The sequence below is a fragment of the Setaria italica genome, chromosome V, assembly GCF_000263155.2.
Source record: "Setaria italica strain Yugu1 chromosome V, Setaria_italica_v2.0, whole genome shotgun sequence".
In the NCBI taxonomy this organism is placed as follows: domain Eukaryota; kingdom Viridiplantae; phylum Streptophyta; class Magnoliopsida; order Poales; family Poaceae; genus Setaria; species Setaria italica.
Genome location: NC_028454.1, coordinates 11,866,270 through 11,879,596, shown reverse-complemented (window position 1 = coordinate 11,879,596; position 13,327 = coordinate 11,866,270). Strand labels below are relative to the sequence as shown.

General features: G+C 52.1%; 1 protein-coding gene across 1 annotated transcript; it reads left to right on the top strand.

The window, feature by feature from the left end:
* Positions 1–306: 306 nt before the first annotated feature.
* Positions 307–2,042, top strand: LOC101758129 (transcription factor MYBS3). Its single transcript, XM_014805324.2, has 3 exons — positions 307–854; positions 1,118–1,314; positions 1,398–2,042. Exons 1-3 carry the CDS (start codon positions 515–517, stop codon positions 1,782–1,784), a joined length of 924 nt encoding a protein of 307 aa, XP_014660810.1. The 5' UTR covers positions 307–514; the 3' UTR covers positions 1,785–2,042.
* Positions 2,043–13,327: the final 11,285 nt, after the last annotated feature.

Here is a 13,327-nt window from a genome sequence, read left to right as displayed (position 1 = left end):
TTTTTTTATGGCATAATGGTTAAACAGGGAACACCGGCCTTTTCCATTCAGTTGACCCTGTCGGAAATAAAAATCAGTGGCAAATGCGCGCAAGATTTGCAACGAGATTCCTGATATAGTGATATGAGCCACACAATTAAACATATGTACAGGGTGACAGCGACGCCAACATTATTGGAGCAGCAGCACACCCAGCTAGGGCTCTGCAGATTCTAAGTAAGCGCAGTTAACTAGGCCAGCATCTGGATTGAATTGTCCATACCATAAAAGGGGATGATGCCAATGCGTCCCCTTCATGGGTACAGGTGTGCACTCCCCAACAATTCGCTAGTCCCCGGCCACATCTTTCTTGCTCCCATATTAAGCCCAGCCGAGCCGAGCAGAGCCCCCGGCCAGATGCGAACATCCCCACAAACATCTTATCTCCCGGGGCCAGACCAGAGAATTGGAATTGCTTCTCTCCTCCTCCACCGTTCTTGTTCTTCTTCTTCTTCTTCGCCGGCGTGCCGCGGCCATGGCTAGGAAGTGCTCTAGCTGTGGCAATAATGGCCACAACTCCAGGACCTGCGGCGGGAACGGCAGGGTCATGATGGAGAACGGCGGCGGCGGAGTGAGGCTGTTCGGGGTGCAGCTGCATGTGGGGTCGTCTTCTCCCATGAAGAAGTGCTTCAGCATGGAGTGCCTGTCGTCCGCGGCGCCGGCGGCGTACTACGCGGCCGCTCTCGCCGCCAGCAGCTCCTCGCCGTCCGTGTCGTCGTCGTCGTCGCTTGTCTCGGTGGAGGAGACCGCCGAGAAGGTCACCAACGGGTACCTTTCGGACGGGCTCATGGGCAGGGCGCAGGAGAGGAAGAAGGGTGAGCCTCCCCGTTCAGCAGAGACCGGAATTCCTTCTTTTCCAAACTACTGGCCCGTAGATTCAGATATTTGTTTCAGAATTTGCAATTTCGTAGCAGTCTCAATCATCTATCCTCAGACCATCAATAAGACTCCACAGCTTATAATAAGTTGTATATATACTGGAGTACAAATTTTTCAGCTCTGCTTTTGAATTGCGTCCTAAAATAAAATAAAAAACTCATCTTTTTCCCTTCATTTGGATGTCATCAACTACCATCAGGGGTTCCATGGACCGAGGATGAGCACCGGAGATTCCTGGCAGGCCTGGAGAAGCTCGGGAAGGGCGACTGGCGAGGCATCTCCCGGCACTTCGTCACGACGCGGACGCCGACGCAGGTGGCCAGCCACGCCCAGAAGTACTTCCTCCGGCAGAGCAGCCTCACGCACAAGAAGCGGAGGTCCAGCCTCTTCGACGTCGTACGTTCGCTCTTCACTCTACGTCCTGCAACACGTCCCTGCAACAACTGCAGAGTCCTAACACTGCAAGCCTTCCATTTCAGGTCGAGAACGCAGACAGGGCGGCGACGAGCGCGAACGAGCGTCTGAGACAGAGACGCGGCGGCGGGCTCGGCGCCGGACACGGAGCTCCCGGCTCTGTCTCTCGGCATCATCAGCCGGCCGGCGAAGCCCGAGCGCATCCTGCCTCCGAGCCTTTCGTCCCTGCTGCCACGGTGCTCATCGGCGATGAGCAGCAGCAGCGGGAGCACGTCGCCGAGCGGGCCGCACCGAGGCAGAAGCACCCTTCGTCCCTGACGCTGTCCAAGCCTCATCATGCGAGCCTCCAGCAGGCGGCGCCGGACCTGGAGCTGAAGATCTCGACGACCGCCGACTACCAGGCCGGTTCGTCGCCGAGGACGCCGTTCTTCGGGACCATCAGGGTCACGTAACCGGAAAGGCGATCGACGATGATCCGTTGCTCGAAGAGCTTTTGCTCATCTGGATGGAGAAGATGAAGAAAGGGTGGAGAGGGAAAGGATCAAAGGAGGAGCTTTTGGTGTAGTGGTGTATGTGTGTGTTGGTGGCCAAAGCCGCCGCCGTCGTCCGTCCTGTTGATGATGCATCTTCAGAAGATGAAACTTTACTGGCCTAATTTTAGACGTGCAAATAAAGAACGGCTGCTGATGCCTGCCTTCTCTTTGGCCTCTTTCTTTATGTTGACACAAAGGCAGCGCCGGAATGGGTTTGTTTTGTTTTGTTTCGTGGGCTATAGGGATAGATGGTGAGAGATGAGGTCACCATATTCATCTCGCTTGCTTGTTCTTCTTAACAGTTGGGTTTGCAGGTGGAGACCGAGGAGGATACGCAACCATCTCAAGGTGTTCTGTTCTTACCTTACATGAGGCAAACTGCACTTTGCAGTCGCCACTTGTGATTCATTTCATTTCATTTCATTGAAATCTATACGAGGACTTTTAGGTACAAGTTTTATTATACCTGTACGAACTAACTACTAACGCCTAACTACAAAGGTCGCAACTCACAAGTCAGCGAAGATTAAAAACATCTAGTATCATTTGCCAACTAAACAAGCATGAACAAATTAGCACTAAAGCTACACCTAACAATCATTTTGACCGTACCCACGTTCCACCCGTATATCAATACATGCTTCCACGTATCACCGTTGTCCAATCCGTATCCGATACGTTCTCACCCCTATCGCGACATGCTTGCTACGATGACGGAAACAAAGTTACTACCAGTAGTTATTACCAGCAGTCAGATCTGTCTTTCTGACGCAAGACCGGACACAGAAACCACAGGAAGGTTCGACGGTCGCCTGGTCGAAAATATCCGTGATGACGATCAGCGTCGCCCGAACCGAACGCCGGACAGGTGGCGGCGGCGGTGATCGTCACGGAGAGAGAGCGGTGGTTGCAGGCAACCTGCGTCGCTTTTCCTCCCTTGAACAAATCAAATCAAATCCAAATCGGTTCTCCTCCCGGGAGGTAGTAAACCATAGACGAGTGGTTGCTTCGATGACGATCAAGGCGGCATCGACCTAACAAAGCACGCATCCGATTGCCGATTCGAGCACAAACAATTCTTCCATTAGGGGAGAGATTATTAGTAGGGTTGTTAATTGAGTGAAGGCCACGGCTGAGATTTTCGGATCGCGGACAGACAGCGCGTAGGGCCCTGCACATGGTGAAAGGAAGGAGGAGGAGGATTTGATTAACGTGAGAAACGGGTTTGGAATGGGGGAGAGGGATAAAAGAGGGTGTAGACAGGACAAGGAGGGAGGGAAAATCAAAAGGGACAAACAAAGCAGGTGTGCAATCTTATCCTTTGATCATTCTAAATTTCCCATCCATGGAGGATATTGTAGGATAATACGATAAAGCCTTTCCCCGGTCTTTTTCTGACCAAACCAGTTCCAAAGCCAACTCCAACACGCAGAGAATTATTAGGTACGTAGTACAACCATCCCTATACTGCTCGGAAGCGTCATTCGGTGACTTAAAATGTTAGGTAAACTCTCCAAAATGCCACGAGAAGTGAAGTATTTTTTTTTCTCACCGGAACTCTTGTGTTTTAGAAAATCCGTTGCAGCTGCTCCTGTTGCTGCCCCTGAGGTGGTGGTGGTGGCTGCGTACCAGGTGTCCAGCGAGGTCACGGCCGGCCGGGACGGCGACTCGTGCAGCGCCGCCCGGCCAACCACGTCACGCACCGGGCGTCAAATCACGCCACCGAAAGGAAAATCATGGAGGCGGAGCCCAAAACCACAAAAACGCCGCTGGCCCTGGCCCGTTCCGTTCCCGACCTGACTGATTGCCCATCTCTTGTTCCTCTGGTCCCTGGCAGGGAACTGACCGACTGAAACGGATGGGAAAGGGAGCAAGCTGCCAACGAGACCAATCAGGCAACCGATCCCCCTCTTGTACGATCTCCTATTTCGAGCACTCACTTACAGTCACACATGATCACATTAGCTCACAGTCCACAGCTCCCTTCGTACAGTACTTATCTTTGAACGGAAAACTGGGGCATAGGAGTACGAGTGCACACTGAATCCATCCAGTGGAGACGATGTGAGGAGCTCTGAAAATTCTGATCCGTGGATGTAAACAGAAACCTAATTCGATGAGCTAGAGCGAGTGTGTCACACGGCGAAGACCTGGACGATTCCTGTATCTGTACGTGTACCTACTGGGCGACTTGTTGCCCCCTCGCGTACGACGATGGCTTGACCGATCGGCGCGTTCGATTGCTCGGAGGAACATGTGCTTAAGCTGCGTGTCCAAGTACAGGAGATGCAAGGCGTGACGGAAGCAAGCCGGGGCATGCGATTAGCATGCGTGTTAGCAGCGCCACTTATTTCGTTATCATCATATAAAATTAAGTAATAAGTACAGTCTTAGTGGACAATTTTATGGATCTTGGTAACTGTAGTAGTTAAGTGTCATGTGGATGAAACTTTCTTCTCTTCTGATGAAACTCCCTCTCATAATGATCTTGAGTTTGCTGACGTGGCAACAAATTAAATGTTTATGAAACCCCTATGAAATTTTCATTGAGACTGCCTAAGAGCAATAAGAGTGAGACCGCAACGAAAATTTCCATTGAGACTACCTAAGAGCAATAAGAAAATTTTCATTGAGACTACCTAAGAGCAATAAGAGTGAGACCGCGACATTCTCGAAGACAGTGATAGTTGGAGAAAAATCGCAAACTAGTCCTTTTTAATTCGTTTGGGATGCTACCAAGTTCTTCCTAGTGTTCGAGGAAAAGTCAGCCTAGATTTTTGCATCCGAGACCCCGTGGTTGGAGTGGGCTTGGGGTTTCAAGACCCGTTTAGCAAGTCAACGGGTAGTACTCCAATCCGTGGAGAGTTAGGCAGTTCACATTCAGAGGTTTATTGCCGTCGTAGCGCGTGGGGGAAGGTGAAGAGAAGAATGGCCGGATTGCTGATGCATCATCTTGCGTCCTTGTCCTTCTTCTTGGATTTGGAGTCGCAGGACGAAGCGGAGCGAGCGACTTTTCAACGATCAGGACATCCGAACCACTGTTGTTGTCAGGGTGGTTTGTTGTTAAGTATAACAACAGGAGGCTGCATAACGTCATAGTACTGACATTAGACCGGCTGACAGTGCTTAAGGCAGGACATGTCATTATTGGCTGCAACAGTAAATAGGTACGACCAATTAACCGTCAACCCTCCATAGCATAATTCAAGTACTAGTTGTTTTGAGATAATAGTATACTGGTTACTACCTCACTGGTGAGGTAATCGTCATGTTATGAAGAGAGCGAGCTCGGGAGCAACTCTAGTGCTACTGTAAAAAGGCAGCTCCAGTTTCTGAAATAATCGAACTGTAGCGCCCCAAAAAAATAAGCTCCGAACCTTTCTTTGTGCGAGCAGAAACAGCTTCTGTATAGCTTCGGACTTAATTAAAAAACAATACATCCTGCAACTGGCTCTTCCTCTTTCTTTCTCTTTCTTCCTCCTCCTTCCTTTCGATTCTTTTTCTTAAACATCATGGAAGGACTAAGAGGGCTCCACTGTCGTCCTAGAGCCGGTAGGGGGGCTTGAGCGCCAACCGACTCTAGACCCGTTTGCGATAAATAGTGTGCGAGTGAGGATGGGATTTTAGTTTTCCTTTTTGTTAGGAACAAGGTCCCATGAATCGAGGTCTACGACCGAACCAAAACTCGATTCTACTTCCTTGATAGCAGCGTTTGATGCATCATTGGAGCTGCTCTAAGCTTATAAAATAATTAATGAATATACTATTTTTACCATACTATTATGTACCACCATGCAAAAATCTTAGTTTGACCAAAGACCTGTGAAGGGAAAAAAAAGAGAGACAAATCATCATGTAAATAGTAGAGATGCAGGATCATAAATTAGTAGTTTGCATCGGCAACTATTTTATAGCTGATTTCAGTTTTTTCTGTATGAATACTTGTTAACCTTAATTTTTTTTCATTTTGTATTCATTTTTTTCCGAACTTTTGATGTAGTTTAAAGGTTATAAACTTTTGGGCCCACGTAACTTTCGGGCCGAAACAAAGTAAAGGACAAACATAGCCCTTTTCGGTGGGTCCGGATAACTTTGTCTCCCAATCCATATAAAGCGCATCAGCAGCCCAAATGAAACAAATTTGATTTTGGGCCGACGAAACTGAGAAAATAGGGCCTCGCCCAAAAGCGTTTAGGATGGGCCTAGTTAGTGGTGCTTATTCACATCGATCTGTTCCTAATTCCTTTTTTTTTTTGAAGCGGCAATCTGTTCATTCCTATCCTTCACTCGGTTATGACTTGAACGATGTTTCGTGCTCGGTCACCAAGTTTGTGTGTTGTCAATCGCAAAAGAAAAGAAAAAGGTGTTTTCTGGGTCACACATCTGTTGTTCGGTGGAGAAGAAACAAAGGATCAGATATGAGCGCTCCCGATTGCATTAAAAAGAAGGAGTTTAGATTAAGAAAAACCAAAAACAAAAAAGGGAGAAAAGACGCCTACAAACTGCACCGAGAAGAAAAGAGAAGGAAAGGTTTTTTTCACTTGCCGTGCAACGACCCTCTTCCCCCTCGTGCTAGTACGCTGCACGCATGTATTCCTAGCTGTACCGTGAGTACCAGGCATGATCGAGGGGGGATAAATGGTTGCGCCCACTCTCACGTCCCGAGGGAGAATCACCGGCCACGGTATCGGCCCCTGCGCCCTGGTACACGTCCCGAGGGATAAATGGTTGAGCAACAGCACCTGCCGCCACGGTCCGTCGTTACTCCCGCGCGCCGGCCGGTCTCCGTGTCGCCGGCCGTGAAGCAGGCCGCCCTCGCCACGGCTCCGGACGAGGACGCGCGCCGCGCCGCGCGATACGGGCAGCCACCCAACTGTGCGCGGCCGGCGCGGTGCGATCCATTCAAGGCGTCTTTCTCGCCGACCGCGCGCGTCGTCGTGTACCCGCCGCTGCGCGTCCATGTCCGCGCGCGCCGCCGCCGCGCGATGTGTCCGGGCGTCCCACATGCCACGGCCCCCGCTTTTCCTCGCCCCCATCCGGCCACCGCGTGGCGCCGCGGCGACCCGGCCACCCGGGGCACACGTCGCCCCGACAGGATCGGAGCGTCCCGGCGGGAAGTTCCACGGCCTCCAGAAGACCAGAACCCCCCGGGGGCGACGTGTTCCGCCTGGCCGCGCTCGCACATGATCCGCCATGTGCTCCCCGCCCCGCAGCACGTACAGCCGCCTCTCTTTAGACCGGTCTAGACCCCACGCCCCAGCTGGTGACTCACCCCGCTACGTGCCGGCGCTAGCCAACCACCTCTCCTCGCTCCCCGAATCTTGGACCAACAACAGTGATCAATCGAAACAGTCGTGATCCACAAGCAGCCTCACAGCTGACCGTCCGTCCGTCTCGGTAGCTAGTTTACTACGCTACACGTACTGTGCGTGCAGATGGGCGTGCGCGTACGTGGATGGATTAAGATTGATCAAGTATTAAATTACACTGATAATGGTCTTGTCGTCGCGGCATTAAGTAATGGTGAAGCTTGCGAGACCGAAAAAGGCCTCAACATTCCATCTCCAGCTAACCACCACTTTTCACAGCCATGAGCTTGCTATCCCATGCCATTTCCAGCGCTCTCTTATCCCGGACCATCCCGTCAGCGTCAGGACTCCGTCGTCAGCCTGAATATGATTTGCGTGCTAACCAGAGCTGACCTTTTGTTCCTTTGGCGTCTGAACCCATCCGCTTTGCTTGGGTTACAATCCACAACGACGCTTTGTCGCGTGCATTAGCATTAGCATTAGCATCAGCCGGCCGTAGCCTCTGGTCGCCGTGGCTCTTACTGTGTTTACTCGCATTAGTATCTGTTTCCCTCCTTTTCCTGCTAGGATCGGAGATCCTGTATTTTCCATATCCATAAGATCGAGTCTCTAGATTTTCGAAATAGTGTAATTGCCGTGCCACGTCGGCCTGCATGTTACTCGTCGTCGGCGTAGGTGGAGCGGGGCCTGTCAGACGCGGACGGATTCGCCAACAGAATCCGACAGAAACGATCGTTAGGGGATAGGATAAGGGAAGACTGCTCTGAGTGCTGACGAGGATTTATTTGCTTTTGACGGTAGATTGACAGTAGATAGAGAACAAGAATGGCGAACGACTTGTTAGTTGCGATGGCCGCGTGGGTAGGATTACCAACGAACGGTCATCACATGGGTGGGGGGCTCTTCGCGCGAGATGGCGCGTCAATCCTCGATCGGCCAAAATGCCGTTGCATTTTCGGGCGATGGGAATGCTCCAACTAACAACACAAATCCTTCTACCATCTAACCATGACATGGAACAGGAGGTTCGAGCCTATCTGCATCTGCATCGATGCCCGCCACCCGGCACGATTCGTTTGCTGCAGATCTTCGCTGCTCTGTTACTGTCTCTCAGGCCGTGTTCAGCAAAGACGATCGAGACGGCACGCTATGAGACCAACTAGTACTAGATCGCTTCTTAGGGCCTGTTTGGCAACCAGCTGTTAAACTTTAACACCCGTCACATCGGATGTTTGGATGCTAATTAGGAGTATTAAATATAGGCTAATTACAAAACTAATTGCACAGATGGAGTATAATTCACGAGACGAATCTATTAAGCCTAATTAGTCCATGATTTTGACAATGTGGTGCTACAGTAACCATTTGCTAATGATGGATTAATTAGGCTTAATAGATTCGTCTCGCGAATTAACACAGGGTTCTGCAATTAGTTTTATAATTAGCTCATGTTTAGTTCTCCTAATTATCATCCGAACATCCGATGTGACACTGTTAAAGTTTAACACCTCGTATCCAAACACCCCCTTAGGCTGTAGAAAAAAATTCCCACTCCTAGTGTCCTAGAATGGCTAGGAGTATCTTGGCATCCAAGCTGTTTCTTCAGAGAGAGGCTCGGACGAGCTTTGGCTCTACTCCAGTTGACGTTCTGCCGGTCTGCTTCGTACACAGCAACCACGCGTAGACGCATAGCCATGTCCCCAGTGACCAACCACTGATCTCTAATCTGTTCAGTGTTCACCCCCTCGAGACGAGACGAGACATTGTTAATCGCGGCAGACGTCAGCGTGTCGCTGTTACTTGCTCCATAATTTACGTTCAGTTACTCCACAACTGACCTGACCTCCTCATGTCTCTCCGAAAGCTGAAATGGAGCTAGCAACGAGCAGAGGGTGCTCCATATAATTGCGGCCACAAACGGGCGCGGCCATTGGGCGAAATCCAGGGACTTGGACTCCGCTGATCCGCTCTGCCTGCGTCGAATCTGACGGCGACTTAACCGATTAAAAACTATGCGGAACCTTGGCCCATTCTGCCGGGCAGACATGTTGACATCTTTGATCTATGTTCTTCTTCCGATCCCACTCTGAAAAAAGGTCCTGGGGAAGCAACCCGATTGGCCGTCCAGTGTGCAGGTGGAGCAGCATGCATGCTTACATTTTCAGAGGATAAAAGGAAAAGAAAAGAAGCAGCCGGAGCAATGATGGTTTGTTGAGCAAGATAACAACAGGATAGCTTTCCTTTCCAGTTTCCACTAAGCTACCGTATCATCCAAGGATCAGGAGGCGAATAACAAAAGAGCTCTGCATGCGCTCGCATGGGCCATGAGATAGAGGTCGATGAACGAACGAGAGAGGATAGCAGGAGGATAAGGAAGAATCTGCCGCGTTCGAGCTCGAGTACCTGTACCTCACCTGGGGGCAGTAAACTAATGCCTAATGCTAATGCTAATGCTAATGCTAAACCCCACTTGGCTGTTGGCTCGTGCGCATGCACGTGCGCTGCACGTCCACCGGAATCTCAAAGCGGCAAGCGATTAAGCAAACGGCCAGAGGTTGCTTTTGCGGCCTGGGCCTTCAAAACTGGTTAGCTTAGCGCTAGCAGTAGCAGTACTAAACAAGCCAGCAGCGGTGCTGTTGCTTTGTTCAGAGCGACTAGTGGAAGAAAAGCCATGGCTCCATTGCTGTGCATGTTGCCTGTGTAACTAAGTAGATTAAGTGGCAGGGGGTACAGTAGAGCTGTAGAGGGCCATGTGATGGGGAACAAAACAAAGGTGTGGCAAGGACGACCGAGCGGATAGAGTTGCCGAGCAAGGTAGCGAAATCTTGGTGGGGGAACCGGTCAAACCTTGGGCGCTAAGCACCTCGCCAAATCTTGTTATTGAATCCTCTCAGCATCCCCTCCTTTAGAGCAGGGACAGCAATGGGTACGGCCGCGCGCGTCCCCCCTCCTTCGCGGGCAGGCAGGCTGGCCCGGCTACTCTGAATAAAGCGGCAGCAATGGCAATTGGCGAGGGCAGGGAAGAGGAGCCAGGGGCACCGCACCGGGCTCGGATCCATCCATCGTTTCGGTGCGTGGTCCACTCACGCGATCACGCCCATATGGGCGTATCCTTCCTTCCTCCGTACCGCGGCGTGCGTGCATGCATGCTCCCTTGTTGCGGGCAGGCGCTGATCCGGATCGATCGGGTTGGGTAGGGTGGGGGTGGGGGACCCGTACCGAACGTACCTACGTGCATCATGCCCGCCCGGCCGGTGCATGCACCGCGCGCCGCGTGCCCGGCCATGGACCGCGCTTGGCGCCCGGCATCGTCGTTGCTGCATTTGGCGTCCGACCGAAAAAAAGGAGGGAGGCGAAAGGAGAAACGGAGAAAAGGAAATCGAGGAAGGACGGAAATCGAAGCTGGAGTTTTCCAGAAACGCCCGGGCAGCGAACGTTCGGGAACCCCGGGTTCCGAGCAAGCAAAGGCCCTATACCGCTATACGTACGTAAGGGTGAGCCCGATCACAGGACGCAACGCAACCGCCAGCCTTCCTCGCTTCACACGGTGTTCGCGAGACCTAACTGGAGCTGCGCGCATCCATGATGCATCAGCAGCCTTGGCTCTCACTCAAGCACAGCAAGCCAGCAAAATGGCGCGTGCTGCGGGCACAGGGATCAGTCCGTGGTAGGGTAAAGACGAAAGGGCTAGAAAGAAAGTGCTACTAGCAAGCTAGAGGAGCGTAGGGTAGGGATAAGGCCGGGGGCGCCCACCCGGGATTGATGCAAAGCTGGGAGCTTGTCAGAGCCTCTCAGGCTCGATCGATCGATCCACCAGAGAGAGACCATATGGGTGGGAATGATGAGTGCTAGCTCAGTGGTCACAGTTGTAGTTAGCTTTAGCAGGCGGCTAGGGAATGAGGGAACAAGAACCTAGACCGGGGAGCAAGCGAGGCCGCTCAAGGCAAGCAAAGGTGCCTACCTTGCTTGCTTGCTCGACGTGACACGGCTAGCAAGTAGCAGTACAACCTCACCTCACCTCACCTCACCTCCGCCAAAAGCCAGCCGCAGCCGCAGCCGGGCGAGGAGGGGCCTCTTTGCTCGATCGCATGAACCAGCCACGTACTCGATGCACTGTTCCATGATGCCGATCCTTGTTTTGTTTTATTTTGTTTTCTACTGCTACATTATGTGCCGTCGAACGAGGAAGCTAGCGAAGCGGTAGCTCATCTTGTCGTTTGATAGGAAAGCAACAATGTCGGTGTAGACGCGGCACAGTGCCCATCTTAAAGACAAGAAAAAGAAGAGCTGAAAGAAAAAACCCCGCATCTGCTCCCTCAAGGCAGGCCACCGTCACCGTTCATCTAGAGCGAGCGTGAAGCTGAAGCAGTCAGTCATGGCGGCTCAGGGATCCCGTGACACGCGGCGAGCCCGGCCAAGTCCAATGGCGCACCAGATTGGAACGAGAGATTTTATCATCGGGAGGGAGGGGAGGGCCGGTAGTATGGGCCATCCGTCGTCTTAACGTGCGTGCTACGACTGTTCCCCGGTGGTCAAGCATTCACTCGGATGGTCCGGTTTATGGCAGCAGCACGGTGGCGCGCGCCTACTATTCAAAGCTCCGATGGGAACAACACGCTGGATTCAACTGTTCTTGCTACAGGACCGGCAGTACCATGCGATCGAGAGCAGGAGCACATCTTTATCTCTTATCCGCTCGTTTTTTGTTTGTCACGCTACCTTGAAACATCGACACGGAGTGGAGCGCTCTTTGTCGTGTTGCTCGGCGACCGCCGGCCGCTCGCGTCGTCGAGTCGTGGTCGGAGATTTATCGCAATTCGAATCAAGTGCAAGATCTACACCAAAGCAAACCAATTATGACCTTGTTACCTTAAAATCCCAACTTTGGCACTATGCAAAAAAAGATTCTCCATCACATCAAATTTACGGTACATGTATGGAGTACTAAATGTAGACGAAATAAAAAACTAATTGCACAGTTTGGTGAAATAAAAAAACTAATTGCACAGTTTGGTTGTACTTTGCGAGACGAATCTTTTAAGCCTAATTAGTCAATATTTGGACAATAATTCACAAATACAAACGAAACGCTACAGTGCTAACACAGTAATTTTGGTGTTTCCACTTCGTGACGAGGGAGATGGCAGTGTACATGGATTAAAAACGCAAGTGGTCCTGTACTGCGCCTATTACTGTGCTGCCATTGAAGGGCATTGAAATGGGCAGCAGGTAAAGATTTCAGTTCATTCCTCAGATCACGCGCGCAGATGGCCTCGCACGGCAGCGGAAGCGCTGTGGAGTGGTGCGTTGGGCTGTGCACTGCTAGCGGCTGGCGCCGCCGGCCGGCGGGGGGAGAAGACGCCGGGGCGGGGCGTGTCGGTGTCGGGATCTCGGGGGAGTGCTCCGGTCCAAGGCTCCGCAAGCAGTCAAGCAAAGCACGGCAGGCGCGGGGGCCCGCCCGTACGCGCGCCCGCCACATCTCGTGATCGCCCCCGCCGCGTGGAGCGCCGTCGTACGCCGGCCTGCCTCCCTGGCTCCCTCGTCCCTCACCCCCGGCTTTTTATTGTGGTCGCCGTCATCGTAACCGACAGCTTCTTTTGCTGTTATCGCCGCCGCAACCGAGTGGCGACTGGCGACAAAGCGTAACGTATGCGAAGCGTGTGGTGGCGCCGCCGTTGCTGGCGCCAACGCTGGTGTTTATCAGCCATCCGATCGCAGGGCCGGTTGAAGAACGGCCGACGACTCCGAACCTAGGGCGCCTACTTGCTCGCGTCATCAAATTTTGGCGCTTATGCCACGGCCGTTCCGGACCTTTGCCGTTGGAGCACGTCGTGCCCTCGAGCACCCCATCAATGCTCGGCCGCGGTTTTGCTGCGGGGCTGTTTGGGCCGCGAAACCGCGAAGCTTGCATCGACAGTATGAAGTCTCCGGGGTATTCGTTCACACAGATCAGTCCCCTTTTTGGCTGCAGCTCGCTCGGTCGCAGCTGTCTTGGACCAGCTGCCTGGATCTATGGACGCCCATCCTACTTCAAACCACTACCTACATGAACGAAACAAACCCGTCGAATGTTTAAAAACCTCCAACTTGAGCATTTTGTGATAAAGTTTTCATGCTTCCAGACCAAATTTGGTGAGAAATGGATGGCACATG